At 36.9% G+C, this 21,489-nt stretch overlaps 1 protein-coding gene across 4 annotated transcripts in view; it reads right to left on the reverse strand.

The window, feature by feature from the left end:
* Window positions 1-20,291, reverse strand: part of PIK3C3 (phosphatidylinositol 3-kinase catalytic subunit type 3) — a 188,709-nt gene extending 168,418 nt beyond the window's left edge. For 2 of the 4 annotated variants that reach the window (XM_069075536.1, XM_069075528.1), the window contains exons 1-5: window positions 20,112-20,290; window positions 16,611-16,799; window positions 12,975-13,118; window positions 8,019-8,148; window positions 106-192 (exon numbers count right to left, since the gene is read on the reverse strand). In XM_069075536.1, the coding sequence (XP_068931637.1) occupies window positions 106-192; window positions 8,019-8,148; window positions 12,975-13,118; window positions 16,611-16,799; window positions 20,112-20,179 (618 nt within the window). In that variant the 5' untranslated portion in view covers window positions 20,180-20,290. Of the gene's footprint in view, window positions 1-105; window positions 193-8,018; window positions 8,149-12,974; window positions 13,119-16,610; window positions 16,800-18,116; window positions 18,198-20,111 lie in introns of those variants that run through there. The other 2 variants (XM_069075543.1, XM_069075552.1) reach the window with 2 other exon arrangements.
* Between the last annotated feature and the right edge of the window lie 1,198 nt (window positions 20,292-21,489).

The following is a 21,489-nucleotide window of genomic DNA, read 5'->3' on the forward strand; positions in this document are numbered from 1 at the left end:
TACCATATATATTTTCAACATAAGAAATAAAGTTTAATTGCTTTTGTTGTTTAAGATTTAACAAACAAGTTACTTATTAATAAGTATATAAGAAGGATGACTCACCTCATTAATCATTTCTATTTCTCTAAATGTCAGTCTATCCAGCCAATCCACTTTTACCATATGGCCCTGTCGATGAGCCTTGGTGAGCTATAAAAGAAAAAGAAAGCATTTTTTAAAAAATGTAATTTTTTTATGGAAAAAAAAAACTAATGTTCTGGGGAAAAGAATAAGCTGGAACATTCTGGAAAGGAATAGAAAAATAATAACAAAGATGTCCATCACATTTGGCTCATAGATTTCACTACTGAGCATATATCTCAAGTCACTAATAAAAAGGAAAAAACTCACATACACCAAAATATTTATAGCAGCAGTTTTAGTGGTCGCAAAAACAAGAAATAAAGTAGATACTCACTGCCTGAGGAATGGCTAAACAATATGGAATGTTACTGAGATTTAAGAAATAATGAAGAACACAGAAAAATATGGAAAGACTAGCAAACTGATGCAAAGTAAAGCAAAGTCAAAAAAGAATACCTACAATGACGACAGTAATGAAAACTCTAAAGAACAATAGCTACAAACAATGAATGCTGCCAAATTTAAAGGGAATAAGCATAGCCTCAAAGAATAGAGATGAAAAGATACCTCCCCCTACTCCTTTGTAGACGCAGATCGAGGGATGCTGAAAATTACATTGGTTTTAAGAATTTTTCAGTTATTGGTCAGTTCTACTAATTGTTTTTCCTCCCTCTTTTTCTTTAAAGTTTGTGTTTTATATCACAGCTCTCTGGATGTGGGAAATGAAAGGGACACAGAAACATTTAGGGGATACAAAAACAAAAGCTATAAATAAAAATTTATTTAAAAAACCTTTACATTAAAGGTTCCCACAATATGACCATTTTTCCCTCTTCACATGCAATTCATTCCAATGAAACTTGATTAAGTCACTGTCCTGATCTTCGCACCTCCAAGTCTTTTCTTGTGCTGTTCTCCCTGTATTCTACTATGAAACTTACTGCATTCTATCTTATACCAAAATTATGCAGGTATTTATCTTACAACCCATAAGAAACTGTAAGTTCTCTAAGTAAAGGGATTATTTTACTCATCTCTATAACTCCTGTATTACCTACCTTACACATAGCAGGCAGTCAAAAAATACTTATTAAAATAAAGTGAATCAAGAAAAGAACTAGGGACTAGGAGGTCAAGACTTATTATAACGCTGGCTTCACCAATGACCATCTATGAGATTTCTGGGCAAGTCACTCAAACTCTGGATATACAAATACTTCCCATACTTCACAGAATTGTTGTGAAGTCCAAGTTAAATGAGATAATGCATACTTTAAATACTTTAAAAAGTAAAAGTGCAAAAAGGGCACACATATAAGGGTTTATGCCTTCAATGACCTTACTGCACACACTGCCAAGCTTGCCCAAAAGAGTTACGATAAAGATGACAATAGTTCATTCCATTCAAATTTGGAATAGGAACTGATCATCTCCATCCCAGTCATCTTTCCATGAAAGTTAAAGGCTACCACCAAAAGTAAAACTCATGAAAGAATGTTGATGTGTGATTTATTCCTGTCATGACAGCTTATATTTCTTTATAAGCTAGAAATGTCAGTGACCTAGATCTTCCCAGACAGAAAATCTGCATTCTGTTAAACAGCAGGGTAATGGAACTGCAATCTGTTTTGAAATTGGTTCTGAAGAAGTAATCCTCACTAGGGTGCCTATCCCAAGAAAGAGATAGGTCAAGAAAGTAGCAAATGCCTCATTCTTTTCTTTCTAGGCTCAGGGATTTATTTCTATGGAATTCACAAACAGTCATAATATAAAGCACTGAAGGGCAGCATACTGTCACAGAAATAATGGCATAATTATTGAGCCTCCATCCCTGAAGTCTCCAAGAATTAAACAGTATGGGGTTTGAAAAGCTATTATATCGAAAGAATCCCTAAGAACCAAATAATAACATGTCCACAAAACTGCTTGGGGAACTAATCATGTATTATCAGATTTAATGGGAAGGCAGACACATTTTCAAGGGGATGGAGGGAAAGAGTATCAAACCTGCACTCTATTCTACAAAGGGCCCAAAAAAGTACCTACAAAACAAGCATATACTGAAAAGGTAGAGTAGAGGTAGATGAGGGAGACAAAAGGAAAAAGTTTTAATGGATAAATAATCCCTTATATTTATAGACATTTTAACATTTTGAAAGAATTTTCAAATATTTGTATTACTTTACTTCACCCTTAAAATCAGTATTTGTGGTGTGGTATAAAAAAGCATAGAATATGAGATCAAAGGAACCAGACTACTTGTGACTCTGGGCAAGTCACCTAACTACTCTGAGCCTCAGTTTCCTTATCTGCAAAATAGGAGCTATATTAGACGGCTTAATTCTCATCCCTCTCATGTGGAAATCTATGAACTAAGAGTGATCCATGAAGAAATGTAGGCTCAGAATAGCTAAGCCACTTGCTTATGGTTAGAAAATTAGCCATTCATTGTGCTATAAGAAACAAGGAGCAGATGGACTTCATATTTACCAGGAAAGGCTTATACGAACTGATGCTGAGTGAGAAAAGTAGAACCAGGAGAAATTTGTACACAATTACAGATACAATGTGGGTGTGACGACCGACTTTGATAAGACTGGACTCTTCTCAGCAATGCAGTGATATAAGTCAATCCCAAAAGACTCATGATGGAGATGTCTACATCCAGAGAAAGAATTAGAAAGAACTGAGTTTGAATCCAGATTGAAGCAAACCACCTGATCTTTTTCTTTTTCTTGTTTGATTTCATTTCCTCTTTATCATTTTTCATTCCATCTGATACAATCCTTCTTTATAACTTGACTAATGTCTAATGTGAAAGTATTTGCAGATCCTATACTCGATTGTATACTGCCATAGGGTGAGGGGGGAGGGGAGGACAGGGACAAAATTTGAAACTCAAGGAATTGTGGAATTGAATCTTGTAAACAAAAAGTAAACAAACAAATTAATTTAAAAAAAAAAAGAAAATTAGCCATTAATGGAGCAAGCACCAGAACTCAGATTATCTGATTTCTAAATTGGTGCTATTTCTAGTAACACTACATCTTTTTTGTCAGATGAAATAAGTATCTAAAAAAAATTAATAAATGAGTATTAAGAACTAAGAAAGAAAATATTGCTTATTGACATCTGTAATTATGACTATCACTAAATAAATGTAAAATGTTTTCTCTTAAGTTTGGTCCCTTTTGACATAGCTCTGTGAGGGAAGAATGAGCAAGAATTCTATATGAAATACTGAGATGACTGTGCTCTTTATCATACACATACATACACACACACACACACACACACACGCGCACACCTTCTCAATAGGTATACAATGTAGACCTTCAACTGTACAAAACAATGTCTGAGTTTTATATAGTCCCAAAAGCCTATTACTATGTGATTCAGAAAATTAGTTTCTTATTCCTGTCCTTGTCTTCTCAAAAGCATTTACAGTATATGTTCATGAAAGTGGAGATGTCTTGGGTCAGTCCTATAGATAGATGGTGTTGTTGATTCATGTAATAAGATCAGAACATAAATCAATAGGCTTTTAGGATTCAATCTGAAAATGGCAAAAACTCATTTAGTCCACTTGTGATAGTAGGTCTCAAGACAGAACTAAAGGTTTTTGACAGCCTTAGACAACAGTAAGCAATTCAATAGTTACTGATAAAATTTGACTCTTAAAAAATTGAACTAAAAGTCTCTGAACAAGGGGGTACACGCTGTGTGAGTGAAAAGAAGAGAATGGTTAACAGAGAGAAAATGTGTGGAGGTAGAAATAAGAAGATCTGGCCACTCACTGGATATGGGAGCTGAGAAAGAAAAACAAATCAAGGATGACTCAAAGGTTGTAATCTGGATTACTAAAATGATAGTGCTATCAAAAGAAATGGGGAAGGCTGGAAAAAAGGATAAATTTGGTGGCAAATATTATGACTTTGATTTTGGATCTGTTCAGTTTAATACCCAGGAAAAGATTCTGACAATCATATAAGAAAAAGTAATCCTTTAATGGAAAATTGGACAGAGCTAAAAGTACATATGGAGCTATCAAACCATATTTACCAGCAGGCAAAAGCTCTCACAAATAGATAAAAATTGGCAGCAGGACAAATGAAAGAATTTGAGGATGATGATCTGAGTTTTGTTTTCCTCTTTGAATAAGTTTAGCTTATTTTTTAAATATCAGAATAATTTTCCAACAATACCTCTCCCCCACTGAATCTTCTTTTGTACCATAAAAATCTTAAAACAAAATGAAAAAGTAACTGCAAATAATTCCATATTCACATTGCCTACCATTCTACCAAGAAGATGGAAGTATGATTCCTCCAACCCTCCCTGGAAACAAGATTGGTCACTGCAATCATTTTGAGTTTGTATGTTACTGTTGGTTCTGATTTCTTATGATGCAATGATACTTTATGAGTCATGTACTACATTTTGCTTAGTCATTCCCCAACTGATGGGCACTCACTCTCAGGTTGTTTTTTTTTTGCTCCCACAAAGAGTGTTGTGAATATTGTCATGTACTGGATTTTTCTTTCTTTCCACTGCTCTCCTTGGGACATATGCACAGTATAGTTCAGTCAAAGATAAGCAATTCATTTACTTTTTGTGTATATTTCCAAATTATTTTTCAATATGGTTAGATCAATTCACAAAACCATCAAGAGTTTGAATATACCTATTTCCTGACTGAGTCTCTAACAAGCTTGTTTCTGAAAGGAAAATTAAAATCAGAGTAAGAAAGACCTGAGTTCAAATTCAGCCTCAGATAATAACCAACTATATGACCCTGAGCAAATCACTTAGCCTCTGTCAACCTTGGTTTCCTCATTTGTAAAATAGGGATAATAATAGCACCTACTTCCCAGGACTATTATGAGGATAGAAAGATACACTATTTCTAAGGTGCTTCACAAACTTTAAAGCACTAGGAGCAGTTAGGTGGTGCAGTGAATAGAGCACTGGTCCTGGAGTCAGGAGGATCTGAGTTCTAATTAGGCCTCAAACACTTGCCACACTAACTAGCTGTGTGACCTTTGACAAGTCACTTAACCCCAACTGCTTTGCCTTCCCCCCTCCAAAAAAACCCAAAACTTTAAAGCACTATAAAAGTGCTATCTATTGGTGGTAGTACTAGTAGTGGTAATAGTAATACTAACTAAGATTTTCTAACTACAAGTCCAGTACTAATACTTGCCTGACAGGTTTATTGTGAAAATCAAATAAGATAATTTATTAAAAAGCATGGCGAAAATTGTGAATAAATTTCTACATATTGATTTTACTCCGACAAAGAAACTTATTTTTGAAAATTTTTTCTCTGAAAGGAGAAATTTTAGTCTCTCTAAAACCTCAGAGAGCATGATCAATTCCTGTGTAACAATCAGTGGGGGCCGGCTAGATGGTTCAGTGAATAGAGCACCGGCCCTGGAGTCAAGAGGACCCGAGTTCAAATTTGGCCTTAGACACCTGACACACTTACTAGACATGTGACTTTGGGCAAGTCACTTAAGCCCAACTGCCCTCCAAAAAACAAACAAACAAAAAAAAGAATCAATGAAACAGCTTGTCAAAAATACCAAGAAATACTCCTCAAAGAGAAAGGAAGCAGGATCTTTAGTACTGCTGCATTCATGAAGCCTTTTTTTCCCTAAAAAAGTAATTTTTTTTCTCTTTTTAGAAGGGGGAAAACAGGGCAATTGGGGTTAAGTGACTTGCCCAAGGTCACATGGCTAGTAAGTGTTAAATGTCTGAGGCCAAATTTGAACTCAGGTCCTCCTGATTCCAGAGCCAGGGCTCTATTCACTGCCCCACCTAGTCACCCCTAAAAAAGTAATTATTGCCTTTGATAGTTCCAATTTAGCTTCTAGAGGACATCACTCAATGGTAATAAAGGGTGTAGCAGCACAGCATGATCTAAAGTCTTCAATCAGTTTAGAAATTTTTTAAAAAGCATACTACTGACAGGGACAAGATATATTGGCAAGTACATGACTCCAATCAGCATCAGAAACTGTGTGTGTGTATGTGTGTGTCTGTATTCATTCCCATTTTACAGACTGAGAAAATGAGGTAGATAAGATTTGTTACTTAATGATGATCAAAGTACTCTGAGACATCCAAGAGTATTAATTCATGCTATTACACGTGTTCTTTTACAACACTGGCATCTGACAACATCCAGTATTAAATTAACACTGTTACTAATTAAGGAAACATGGGTAGACTTACCCAAGTTCTCCAGCAGCTCGGCAGTACATATATACATACAAACATACACACATGTATATATGCATACATGTGAGATTTCTAAGAATTCTAATATGCTATGACAAACAAAAATAAGAATATTTCTAAGTATTAACCACACAATATAAACTTTAGGAGAGTCAAAATTTTGAAGTCTGGACACATTTTAACATTCAACTCCAAAATAAAGAAACATACACACTACAGCACTATGGCAGAAGCATAAACACTTGCATTCTGCAAACAGAGCTAGAGGGGAAAAAGTCACATTGCTGGTTGTTATAATAAATTAGTACAGATCCTTTCATCAAAAATAATTAGGAACACTTTGTATGAGAGCCTAAATAATTCTTTTAACAAAATGGATTAATGGGGCAATTACAGAACAGTCTATTTCTTATTCGTCCTTTTCCCCTCAAAGATTTGAGATTTAGAACTTTGCCCATAACATGGATCATAGTGCTGATCTCTAGAAACAATTTAAGAGATTTTGTTTCAACATACACTGTACTCTTATTGTACTTGAGATTCAACCTTGTTCACGTTATAGTGGCTGAGGGCAATAAATGAGCTGATTCTAATGAGTTTTCTATTAGAAACTCAAGGTTAGCTATCTTGATAAAAGACACATAGAGTAGCTTAAATGAAAAGTTAGTTTATTGCCATGATAAATCACTGGAAGAGAAGGTAGACATGTTTATTGCTTCAGAACTTTTTATCCCCCTTGTTCAAGAACGAACAAACTCTCAGACTATTTGCCTTGAACAGACAAGCTAACTGACAATCAAATTTTTTAAACTGACAACAGTATATTAAATAAAATGTCTGATCATTAAGTGGCTATGGTATCATTTTCCATAAAAGAGAAACACAATTAAGTGGAATAGTCACCAAAAATTTCAAGATGAAGCACAAATACTAACCAATTCAAGATTTCATTCTTCATGATTAAGGCTTCTTCCATATGAACCTTGAAGCACCAGGTTGAAAAACTGCTTTAACAACACCTGGTAAAGAAGCTTTCTCCAGACAAAAAGAGTCATCCATACCAATGACAGGATATAAAAGTAAGATGCTAGCAGATCAGTCTTCCCAAAAAAAGTTAAGAGCCTTAAACAGCAGCTAGTTCACAATGCCTTGCATATATGAAATAAACACTAAATAAATATTTGTTCAATTTGTTTGATTTACATTCATTTCATCAAGTAACAAATTCCTACTATGTACAAGACACTGTACCAGGTGCTAGAGCTACACATACTTAGAATCTAGAATTTCAGAGCTGGAAGGGACTTACTAATCCCCCCTCTAAGTGTAGAGAGGAATTTAAAAATAGCAATTATGAGATGCATATAACTTACTACAAGTAATTTAGAATCCAATTGTTTAAGAAAATATATCTTTGGAAGGGAAAAGGAGACATTTCTTTAAATTCTAAAATCAAAATGGGTATTTATTACATTTGCAGGCTTAAAGGTGCAGCAAAACAAGGAAGAGGACCCTAACATGTAATTCTTGATTACCAGAAGTTTTTCCATGTTTACCCACATTTTCAAGTCTGTCTTAGAATTAGTAATATTCCTTGAAGCAAGACATAGTAAAAAGCTTCCCACCTGTTCTAATTATTTCTTCTTTACCTTAGCTAATCGACTCATCTGGTCCTCTGAGAGAGTGCTGCTTGTCCTGCCAGGAGTTTTCGTAGGTTCAGATCCATCTGCTTCAACATTAGGCCAGACTTTCAAGTCGTGCATTCCCTGGCGGAACATGCTAAGGGAAAGGGGCATGTATCAGTAGAGGAAATAAATGAATGAAGATGATTATGGCAAAGTTTAGATTCCTAAGCACAGAGAAGAAATGTGTCTCTACTGCCAAGCTTTTAGGTCCATAGTGAGTTGTAAAGCAATTAACAAAGCAATCACAAATCATGTAATAGCCATAGTTTTTCACATGCCATTTTCCCCCTCTACGGGCACAGATATTTCATTCAAAAACCAAAGGCTTAGATAAATTAAAGAGAATACATGTGTATAAGTGACAGAAGTGGCATCTATATGCATTTTATCATAGAGAATTCCTCTAGTTTAGTCTAACTTCCTCTTTTTAGAAATGGGTAAATTAAGGTCCAAAGAAGTTAGGTGATTTGCCCTAGGCCACACAGGAAACAAACTTGGGATTCAAACCAGATTCTCTAACTCCAAATCCAGTTCTTTCCTTAAAATTACAGCAACTCAGAGCAGGAAGAGACTTCAATGGTCATCTAGTTCAACATTTTACCCAATATATAAAGTACCCTGGTTAAAGGAGATGAAATGAAAATTCAAAGTATTTGAGAATTAACCACATTTGAAGTCCATGAAAATAGGAGTCTTGTCTTATTTTTGTAATTTAACTAGGAAATAACAGTATTCTGAAAATATTAGGTGCTTAATGTATAGCTGTTTATGAAAAAATAAATTCTTCTCACTAAATATACAGTTTTTTCCTCCTGCCTCAAAGCATTCACCAAGATGGACAAACAGGTGAAGACTTTTTTTAGTTATAGCAGCTGATTAAAAATATCTAAGATGTAGCACTTTTGAGATCTTTGTTAGCAGAGGAAAAACCTATTTAGATGAAATCATGGACCTTCTGAAATATCAGAGTGGTAACATTTTGAAGGAAATAAACATGTAATTGGGGTCATTTGAACAGATTTATTCCAACTCCTAACAAAAGATGATACATCTCATATCAAAATTCACCCTAAATTCAATGGTGGAACATATGACTAGAAAAGCCATATGTTCAGCATGAAGGATAACAGACAATCCAAGTATTAATATTGAAATCTACAAAATAGGGGGCGGCTAGGTGGCGCAGTGAATAGAGCACTGGCCTTGGAGTCAAGAGGACCTGAGTTCAAATCTGGTCTCAGACACTTAACACAAAAACTAGCCGTGTAACCTTGGGCAAGTCACTTAACTCCAATTGCCCTCCAAAAAAGCAAAAACAAAACAAACAAACAAAAAAAGAAATCTACAAAATATTAAAAGATCCAGAGTAAGGCTTCTAGTGTATCATTCCATAAACCTCAAAGGATATGATAATGGGTAAGAATCAAAAGGGATGAAGCTATAGTTGGCTTGTTTTCTATACCTATGAAAGTGATGTCCAGAGATGAGGCTACAATTCTAATAAAATATTCTAAAATGAAATATACTTACTCTCTTCTAATTATCATTTTTTTCATTTGGGAAGCTACTCCAAAACTAGACTATAACAATGAAATAAACTGGTTAGCTGGACTCAAAGGATTTTTGATGATAAGGCTGCCATATCATACTACCAACTTAATATTGGTTTGCTTTGCCTTTCAACCACTGACAGCTTACAAATGCATCTCAATTTAAAGTACTAAGTCACCTTAAATAAAGACTAGAAAAATTTTGTTCTGGGACATATATGATTCGCATTCTATAATGCACTTGTAAATACTAGGTAGGTTAAACAATGGTATCTTATAGACTTCAATTTTATACTTCTAAAAAAAAGATATACTCTCAAAAATGATATTACATACTATTAAATAATTTATATTTTTTTCTTCTATTTCCAAAGGAATGTCTACTGCTTACTATTCCTACAAAAAAATGGTTCATTTATATAGTGGTTCCCAACAACTCAGTGAGTTAGTTCAAGCAGGTATTATTTTATCCCCATTTTATAGTTCAGAATACTGACAGCAAAACTAACTGCTTTGTCCTAATAGGTAGCAAAGTCAAGATTCTAATCGAGGTTTTCTGACTTCAAATGCAGTGCTCTTTCCACTAAACCATGCTGCCTCCCTTAAAAAGACCCCGTCATGCACACAAATATAAATGCTTTCCATTTTAACTATTATAATATAGCAATAGTTTCCTTATGGATTTTCCTAAGAGAACTAAAATGTTTCCTTGGAAACTTTTATATGTGAAAGTAAAGTGTTCAAGTAATAATGTCCTTAGGTAGTAAATTCTAAAAAACAAACAGGCACCTAGCATGTGATTTCCACAACAAAAAGGGCTAAGTCTGGCCCTACAAAAGCTTCAATATAGTGACTGTATCTCAGGGAGGTTTAAAGGTTCAACATAGAAAGTAGTTAGTGATGGGGAGGATTCTAAACTTTGGATATTTAACTATAGGTAAAATCTGAAAAAAAAAAAATAAGAACTGTGATTTACATAGATACTACCTTGATGTTCTGCAATAGTATATAATAAGTAGGATTCTCTATTCTACTTGAAAACTAGAGCCTATCAGTGCCACAGAAAACAGAAAAGACTAATACTAATAAACATATCTGCAAAAACAAAGACATTAAGTACTCTGACTAGTTAAAATCAAATGAACAAGAAATAAGTATATTTGGCAGCAAGTGGATTCACCAGGTGATTTAAGGGTCACCTATATGTGAGGAGGGGGAAAGTGGTTATGCCAAGTGACTGAAAATGATTGACTCAAATCACCTCCATTCTTGTGACACTAATGGAGCCTCAGCTCAGAGCTTCCCAGTTTCCAGGTGGCATGCCAGAAGAAGAACACAGCAATGTGACCATTTGGGAAATTAAGTTTACCAGGCAGGACAGAAAGACGGGCACAGCAGGCGGGCTCTCCTCCAGACTCAGGCCCAGCCTCCAGCAACAGCTGCTGCTGCTGCTCTTAGTGCCAAGTTGTCCTATGGTAGCAACAGCTCTAACTTCAAAATTCACATTTGGAAGCAACATCTGCAGGAGAAATCTTCTGCAGATTGCCTCTGGTCCTAGGCCAACTCAACTGAAAGATCAATCTATTCTTTGGCTGCTCAGAAATATTCCAAGCTATCATTTCACATTCAGGGCAAAGAAGTTATCAGGGTCTTATCTTGATAAATTAGACTTGTAATTCTTAAGCTGTTCACTGAGAAGCTCTGGTTCAGCTTAGACACTCAGCCATAGAAGAGAAACTGTAAAAATCAAAGTGGCTAAAGTGTGAAGAAATACGTATTGATTATGGAAACTAGTTTTTAAAAAAGAAATACATTTCTATCACACAGACACATATATGTAAAATAGATATTAGCAAATAATATATTTCTATAGTCTCTAAGTATTCAATTGCTTGATAGTGTCCTGAATGTTTTAGGGACATCTTTGGAAAGAAATTTAAAAGAAATTGTGCTACCCAAACTGTACAGGGCATTGTAATTAAACAATCCCAGAGTAGCACTGGGTCATGAGACAGCACTCACAGTATGTCACAAGATCACAAAAAAAGCAATGTCAGTATATGACAACATCACACAAGAGCATACCAGTCCTTCTGGGTCAGGAATAAAGGGGAAGGAAATATGATGCAGACATTTCAGAACTAAGGCAGACTCTAAAAGGTATGATTAGCATCTATACTTTGATGTGTTCAAGACTCTTTGTAGGAACACTAGGAACAGTTCATACTGTCTCTGCCAGGCAAGAGAAAAGGCAGATGATTTAGAAAGCCTCAATGATTTAATTTACTTAACACTGTAAAAGGCAGGTTCAGTTTGCCTTATGTCTATAGACCTTGTTGCTGAATTATATTGCTATGAAAAACAAATAATGCATTCTAATATTTTAGAGACATCTTGAAATGGGATAGCAAAATGGTTTAACCTAATTAGCTAGAAGATAAAGTAGTTTTTCTTTTCAATAAGATGTTAACAGGAATCAATGAATTGAGGAGTGGAAGAGGATACACAAAAAAATCACATAATATTTCACATTCAGGAAAGTGAATTATGATAAAAGGCTCAATGAACTAAAAATACATCTATATTTGTCAAAGCCAATTAAATTACAGGAGGCTGGGAATTACTTAAGTCCAGCATATGGTCTAGACTTCTAAAAACTTAGCCCTATCATATTATTGTATGTCCTAGTGGAAGCCCCACAAACATTAACTTAGGATAAATTATCATGGGCTTAATTGGTGACTATGGGCAGGTCATTTCATTTCCCCACATTTCTCTTTTCTGTCTAAAAATATGAAAATGTCATTTTCCAAGGTCAGTTTGACACTGAATAAATATGAATATATCTTAAAACAAGGTACTACTATTGCTAAAAATAAAATGAAAGAGCTGTAAAATTATGTCCTTGTGCAAGAACCACAGTATGACATAGGTAGCTTACTGATTACACCCAGATTGAAAAAGGCAAAATGTTTTACCTCTAAAAAGTTAAGAGTGGGGAGAATATAGAGAAGTGGTTAGTATTGCTGCCAAAATCTCTTTAGTCTGTTCTAAAGGACTGTTTATCAGTTTCTCAAGGGCTGTCAGTCAATAAGATATAGAAGGTAATATAGGGTTTTGCATTTGTTTTTCCATGGCAACCAAAGCCCTCCTGAGTAGGAGAAAATGGGAAACAATGACACTCTGGAGGAGGCATACCTCTGGCTCAGTAATTTCTCATTCTCATGAATAACGAGGAAATGCACTGAGCCTGAATCCACTTCCCAGCATGCATGCAACTAAGGCACATGCTGGGACTTAAAGCACCATTCCTCTCCAAAGACAATGACAAGGGAGTCAAAATTCTGACAGAGGCAAAGAAAGTACTTACCCATATTTTCCAAAGAGTGAGACTGTTGTCCCTCCTACAGGGACTGCTTTTCCAGGTCCATATACATCCCATATTGTCAGAGCCACCTGAGCATTCCTAGGCAGGTCAGGATATTTCACTGGTAACTTTAACCATTCATTCCAACTATAAAATGGAATTGAACATTGTTTTCTCTTAAAATGACTATAAATAGGAAGAGATCCACAGAACTAGGCCTTAAAAAACTAGGCCAAAGCTAAAAGGAATCAAACTGAAGGCAAGTTAATATAAAAACAAAATAAAACATCCAGAAAAAATTTAAACTACAATAAAAATATCTTTCTTCAAGCAAGTGATGTTTCATCACCAGGATATTTTATGATTCACAGTGCCTCCACAAAGTTGCAAGAAACACTACAAAAGGGAAAAAGAGAAGATCTTTCTCCTTTATAACATGCTATGGTAATTTTTGAAATATTACAGATGGACAAGTGCTGTTCCTTTAACTGAGGCACATTCTTTTCCACCAAAGATCACTTTAACCTCACCAGGGACATTTGTTCCTATAATACAAAAGTCAAGTCTTTTCTTACCTTCTATTCTTTCCCTTTAATAGCTGACATTTATACAGTGCTTTATAATTTACAGAGTGCTTTACATACATTATCTCATTTGTCTTTTACAATAGCTATCAGTCATGGCAGGCATTATGATTGCCAATTTAAAGATAAGAAAATGGACATCAGAGAGGGTAGGAGGAGGTCTGCCCCAGGTTGCAGAGTTAGTGAAGAGCTAGAATTCAAATCCAGGTCCTCTGACTCCAAATTTAATGCTCTTTCTCTCTGACAGCTTCCTCTTACTTTAAAACTTGACACTGGAATCATTTGATAATTAGAACTCCCCTAATCAGCAGAAGCTTTCCACAGTCCCAAAAGGATACCATGCAAGTGATTACTATAATCACAAAGTAATATACAGAAGACACACTCAATGATTTGGGAAAAAAGCTTCTGTTCACACAAAATTATTCTCATAGGAGCATATCCCAATGCTATGCAATGAATACAAAGGAAATTTGGCTCTCAGTCAGCATGGGTAAGAAAAGAAAATATCCTGCAATTTGTTTAAATGAAAATGGAATAAAAAAAAACAAACAAACTACTAACTGCTGTATATAGCACTGGCCTTTCAAGAACATCAGAGATAATTATAGGTAGCTGTCAATTTTATGGAGAATTCTAAAAGTTGCTAAATACCTTAAATGGTCTCTGAGCAGTTCTTAAAAAATAAGGCACATACCTTCAGAAAATCATTCAAAGTTATAGATAAGCTTAAGTAATTAAATGAATTCATTTAATTTCTACCTACACAGTAAGCCAGGCTGAAAAGGTAATAATAGGCATTATTCTCTTTTTCCAAAGAGACAAACTGCAGAGTGGTTAATTAACTAGGCTAGAGTCAAAGAACACATCAGCAACAAAGCCAAGAAGTGAAGCCTCCTTTTTCAACTCTTAGGTTATAGCCATTAAAAACTATAGAACAGGGCTTCTGGAAATCAGAAGGGCAGAACTAGATGATAAATATGCAACCTACTGTATTTAATCACACAGAAAACCTGAGCATTTTTGATACTCTCAAACTAAAAATTACCTCCTAATGGGAAAAATCATAAAGAAAGTAAACATGTTTTTTTTTCTCTCTCTCCTAAGAAGTATTCATAGATTATGCATTCACTATAAATAAAATGGTACCCTTGAAAGATTATTAAGATTTCAGTCCTGGCTTTGTCATAAATTGATCTTGAGATCTTAGTAATAAAGGATATAACAAAATATAAAATATAAAAGGATTTGTTCTGTAAAACTTGGACTCAGTCAAAAGGCTGCAACCAAGAACCTAGAAGGCCACACATGGCCACCAGGCTGCAGGTTCCCCACCCCTGCCTTAGGCAAACTTCTCCATTTGCAAAATGCAGGAGGGGTTAACCTAGAGCATGCTGCTTGGGTAGTGTGACCCACAACAAGATCAGAATATAATTGGGAAATATTTAACAGAATAAAAATTCAATAAAACATAATGTTAAAACATGTTTTTCTAGGTCAACATGAAGCCTACAAGGATTGTTATGTATGTTTGAATGCTCTGTTTCTATTGGATACCACTGACCTAGATGGTCTCTAAGGTCCTTTGCAGCTCAAATTCCATAACCTTTATGAAAAAGCTTACATCATTTATTTTCCTGTTTGTTAGTTACAAATTGGTTCCATTCAAGTATCTCATAACAATTTTTAGACACTAAATATTAAGGTGTTAGGAATCTATAAATGTGTTCTCATGATTCAGCAAAATATTTCAAAGGCCTGAGTGAATTTTTGAAGAAAAATTTTAAAATTCATTTCATCTTGCAAAAGTATTTATTTCCCCTTTATGATTTAAAGTACAGTGATTCTAAGGGTATATAATTTTACTCTGACTACAGTCAAGTCACATAAAACATCCTATTCTTAGATTACTAGACTAAATCCCATTAATTGCAAATTATTTCATAAATTGCTATCCTACTTGCCTATCACAACTTTTTAAACAGTAGGAAAGGATATATTAAAAATGTTAGTAATTCACTGGCTTTTCTTAATCCTTCTGAAAGCCGAACAAAGAATTTCTTGCCTTCTTGACCGTGCATTTTGTATGATTATTATATATGTGAATTTTCAAAAGCATTCATTCAACCTACAGAAAAGTAAATCTTTTCTCTCACTTTCTCTTTGCTCAACTATGAGGCAAAATCACAAAGGCAGAAGGGGGTTATAGGATCATAGACTTAAGGTGCCATCATATCCATGCCAACATTTTATAGATGAGGAAATTGAGGCACAGAGAGGTCAAGTGATTCATGAAGGCTGACACAGCTAGTATCTGAGGCATGACTTGAACCCAAGTCTTCCTGAATCTAAGTCTAGTGTACCATCTACTACATAATCCTTATTGTTTCCACAACTACATTTTAATACAAAAGAATTGACACCTTTTAGGATGATAAAAGTCATTGACCTTAAACAAGAGAGCTGTACCAACATAGAAAGACAAAGAGATCTATCCCCACATATATAAACACCTAACGCGTGACTGTGATGAATAAAGCCCAGGTTCTTGATGACTCGAGTTTTTGTTCAGCAATATGGAACAGGTGCAAAAAAAAAATCTATCTGAAGGATGGATGCTTTTGAATTTTTTTTTCAAAGCAATCAGGGTTAAGTAACTTGCTCAAGGTTACATGGCCAGTTATTTCTGGGTGTGGTGCTGAGTATCTGAGCCCGGGATTCGATCTCCAGGTCTTCTCAACACTGGAGCCGGTGCTCTTACTCGCTGTGCTACCTGGCCGCCCCATTTTTGAATTTTTTAACTAAATCCAAAGTGCTTATCAGAATATTTTAATACACTGAACACTAGGTATATTCAAACATCAACTCTTAACACAATTATAATATAACTAAAATATCCTGTCATGGTAGGATTGTGTTAATTTCTAGAATATAAAAAGTCAATAGGCACACAATTGAGAATTTTCTCTCCATAGGTCAGCTAAAAATACATATAACAAATAAAAGAAAAATGGGACTCCTAGATCACACAACATAAGAGAAAACAGATACTTACTTCCATCTTGTACTAAAAGCCTTATAGGAGGTTCTTACTGGCAAGGCCAAAGGTTTCCCTTCGGCAAAAACTTGACAAGTAACATAAAGATCAGAACAGGTCTCCTGGTATAATCCTGAAAACTTCAACATAGGGTCTTCAAGGACAGCTTTGTAACTCTTTTGTTCTCTCTTCCCTTCTAGGCTTCCTCTGAAAGCAAAAGAATCATAACAATGCATTAGGAATTCAATGATTACTTAAAAACAACTACTGACATTCAGGAGAGGGGACTTGGTTCCAAAGGACTTTTTATTAAAACTCCCCCAAGAAGCTGGTTTAATAAAAATTCCTCCCCTACACAGTGGCCATAATGACATGCTTAAAAAACAGGTCTGACCATGTCATTCCCCTACTCAAGTAGTTCTAGGGGCTCCCTACTGCCATTTAGATAAACTACAACTTCCCTTTTGGGGCATTTAAGACTCTTCAAACATACCATCTTCCAAGCAAACTTGCCTACTTGCTGTCTAACCATATAGCTCCTCTGCCACAGTGTTTCCCTCCTGCCTTGTTGCCTTCATTCCCCATCACTGGAATGTTCTTCCTCCTCACATCTCCTGCTCAGAATCCCTAGTTTCCTTCAAGGCTTGGTTCAGGATAAACTGCAAGATCTATTCTGATTCACTCCTTTCCCCCATTAACTGCTAATGCCCTCCTCACAAATCACTTTGCATGTATTAATTTTAAATTTATCTATCTGTACTCAACTGTTTTTCCCTAAAAGAATTATGCTTCTTGAAAGCCATACTTTTGAGGACTCTGGGGTAGGAGAAGGACTTTGTATACTCAGTGCCTCAGTTCCTTTCTTATACACAGTAGATGTTTAATAAACTCTTATCAGATGAACCAATTTAAAGTCCTTTTTACTTCTAATGACAGGAGAGAACAGAATGTAAGCTCCTTGAAGGCAAAGCTTTGTTGTTTTGTTTTATCTTGGTTCCTCACTGCACAGGCAGGAGTGACAGTGCGTCAAATACTGCTGTTAATAAATGCTTAAAAAATAAATCAAGTTTAAAAAGTTTTTAATTCCAAATCATGTGGTATCTCCAAATCCCAACATGAGTCACTTTTCAAGGACCAAAAGATATTTACATATCATGTGGCCTGTTACTTCTTCCACTAATGATAATGGTCACTAAATCACTGTTATACTGGGTAAATCATATGACCTATCTGAGCTTCATTTTCCTCATCTGCAAAACAAAGTGTATGAATGATTACTAAAGTCCATTCCAACTCTGTAATTAAATAATCTTGTTACTTTAAAATATTTGTTATTAGAAATATTTTTCAAAGAAAAACCCTAAAACGAGCAATCATGTCAGCTTGGGCTGAGCTCCTAAACAATAAATCTCTGGTCAACTTGCACTCATTTCCAAATACCACAAAAAGGAAGGGAAAACACATGGTGAAAAATATTTAGAAAGCACAAAAGATAATATATACATTGTACTTAAAAGTATTTACTTGGTATTGAAGGTCAAGGGAGTGGGAAGGAGGGGAAAGGTGACTTTAAACTGTGCATACTGAAATTATTTTAAGTGTTTCCTGAAAAAGAGAAGGAAATATGTATTAATAACATTACAGGAAGGGATATATTATATGTGTACTTCCCTAGCAGTGTCCTAACACATAACTGGTTTAATGTTAAAAGAGATAATTACATAAATAATGTGGCAGTTTGCTTAATGGGAACTTCCCTATCTCAAAATGCATTATCAAAAACCATTCTCGATTCAGGGACATCAGACTTCCAAACTAATTCTACATATTCTCACTCTGTAAATTCAAATCCCCTTCAATTCAACATACATTTATTAAATGCCTACTCTCTACAAGGGAGCTATGTATAGCAGATAGAAAGCTGGCCTCAGAATCAGGAAGACCTGGGTTCTGGTCCCACCTTAATAAAACTCCAGTGGCTCCCAATTACCTCTAGGATTAAATATAAAATCCCATTTGGCATTTAAAGTTGTTCCCAAACTGGCTCCATGCTACCTTTACAGCCTTATTACACATTAATCCTCTTTATAATCTCCATGATTCAGTGAAACTTGCCTTCTTACTGTTCTTTATATACCACACTCAATCTCCCATCTTTGTGACTTTGAGTTGGCTATTCCCAATGCTTGGAAGGCACTCCTTCCTCACCTCTGCCTATTGAAATACCTGGTCTCCTTTATCAGTTCAAATGACATCCCATTCCAGCCCCCTCCATTGTTCCTATGTTTATCTGTTGTGTATGTACCTATATTCAGAGAGGTTCCTTGAAGATAGTGACTATTTTATCTTTATCTTTGTATCTCCAGCACTCAGTAGAATGTCTGGTGCCCAGTACACACTTGATAAATGCATTTTTATTATTATTTTTTTTTCTCTGTGTCCCTGGGAAAGGGTCTTAACCTCTCAGCACCCAGCGCAATTTTACAAATTAACTTACAAAGTAACTTATCTGCCCTGGCAGAGGGTGTATCTTCACAGTGAGAGTCCTACACCAATTAAATCACAGTCTGTCTTTAAGAAAAAATATACTATGCTAAGTACTGGGAATACAAAGACAAAAATAAAGTCCCAATCATCAAGAATAGACAGCATACATTTTCCTGGCTGGGGAAGGGGGGGGGGGGTAATACGCAGTCAGATAAATTAATTTAAACTAACACAAAGTAATATCCAAAGGGAATGAGCACTGGTGAGCCAACTGAGGGGATAAGGAAAGGTCTCCAGGAGGAGATGGTACCAAAGTCTGGCTTTGAAAGAAGCTAGGAATTCAAAGCCATAGTTCTTTTGAAGTTTTATTTTTAAAATATCCTTACTTCACTTAAACAGCAGCTATGAGGACAACTAGGTGGTGCCGTGAGTAGAAAACCGGCCCTAGAGTGAGGAGGACCCGAGTACAAATCCAAGCTCAAGACACTTGACACACTTACTAGCTATGTGACCTTGGGCAAGTCACTTAACCCCAATTGCCTTGCCTTCCCCCCTCAAAAAAAAAAAAAAAGCAGCTATGTGGCACAGTGAATGAAATGCTGGACTTGGCGTCAGGGAAGACCCGAGTTCCACTTGGGCCTCAGACATTTACTGGCTGTGTGATGCTGCACAAGTCACTTCACCTTCCTCACCCTCAGTTTCCTCATCTGTCAATGGGGTTGATAAGAGCACCTTTTTCCCAGGACTGTTCTGAGACTCCCTGACATGATAAATGCGGTGCCCTTTGTGACCATCAATACCAGCTAATAATGGTGATGACAGTGACCCCTCGGTTCCCTGGACCACCAGAATGGCCTCTTCCTGTCTGCGGAAGACAGTCTCACCTCCTCCCCAAGGGAGGCTCGCGGGGCCTGCACCTCCCCTGTCACATTCCGGCCGCTGGCTCCAGGGGTCTGCCCTGCTCCTCCCCTGGGCTCCCGGCTCTTGCTCGCCCCAGCCCAGCCACCCAGCCCTGCCCGCGGCCGCCCTCACATCTTGAGCTGCACGTTGATGTCCAGCTCGCAGCTGTAGATATAGTAAAACTTCTCCGCCTCCCCCATGGCGCCGAACCGCAGACCCGGGCCTGCCCGGACCGGACGACCGATCGGGCCGCCGTGCCACAACAAGACAGTTCTTCCGGTTCCGCCCCCCTGGGCCCAACTCCGACCAATCGTAGCTCAGAAAACCAGAGCACCACCGCGGAGTGGTTCTCAGGGAGAAGAGGTACGCATGCGTTTGTGTTCGGCGTTCATCTTGCTTAAGGGAAAGCAGCTTCCCGGAAGTGGAGTCATACTGGATTCGCGTGTTGACTTCTGGGTCAGTGAGGTTTAATCCTGCCTTTCCAGAGAGGCAGAAGGAAGCCCCTGTTTTGCTTTGATGTGTCAATCTGCTAGCGTTTCTTAAGTGCCTGCTGTATACCAGGCACTCTGCCTTAGGAACACAAAGAAAGGCAAAAGACAGTCCCTGCTCCAGAGAGCTCACAGTCACCTGGGGGAGACAGCATGCAAACTGCTAAGCCCAAACAAGGATATTGCAGATTATTCAGCAGAGGGAAGACACTCGCATTAAGGAGCAATCAGGAAAGGCTTCCTGTAGAAAGAGAGATTGTAGCTGGACATCGGGGAGCCAGGAGCCAGAAGGGAGGAGCAAGAGTATCCCAGGCCTAGGGGACAGCGCCGGAAAATCCACAGAGTCAGGATGAAATAAAGATTATGAGAGAAACTCAAGGAGGCCAGGGTCACTACATCTACCTGCTGTGGGTGGGTTTGCTAGAGGTAAGAAGGGGGTTAGCTTATGAAGTGTTTTAAAAGTCCCCTACACCCCCCCCCAAAAAAAAGGTAATTTAAATTTGATGTGAAAGGCAATAAAGAACCACTGGAGTTCATGGGGGGGGGGGGGGAAGGGTTGGGCATTAAGAAGATCATTTTGACATCTAAATGAAGATGGACTGGAGAGGGAAGAAACTTGAGGCAGGTAGACCAACCAGCAGGGTCTAACAATAGTCCAAGTGCTAAGTTCCTGCACCAGAGTGGTGGCAGTGGCAGAGAGGAGAAGGGGGGCACATGCAAGATTTGTAACAATTAAAATGCAGTGGCTTTGGCTACAGATTGGATGTGGACGAGGAGGGGCAGGAGAGGGGGAGGAAGAGAGTGAGCCTGGGAGAAAGGGTATGGTGGGGCCCTTCATAGTAACAGGGAAGTTAGGAAGTGGAGTTTGAAAGGAAAGATGATGAGTTCAGTTTGGGATATGTTGAGTTTAAGACAAAGTGTACCAGTTGCTTTCCCTAATTGAAGGCTAGAAATGAAATTTCAGTTACCCACCCATATATCAAACAGGAAGCTAAAGTAGGATTGATTTTCAGAGATTACAG

This window comes from Petaurus breviceps, unplaced genomic scaffold (assembly GCF_028583685.1).
Source record: "Petaurus breviceps papuanus isolate PSGF00001 unplaced genomic scaffold, PetGlider_PUasm1.0 151, whole genome shotgun sequence".
Classification (NCBI taxonomy): domain Eukaryota; kingdom Metazoa; phylum Chordata; class Mammalia; order Diprotodontia; family Petauridae; genus Petaurus; species Petaurus breviceps.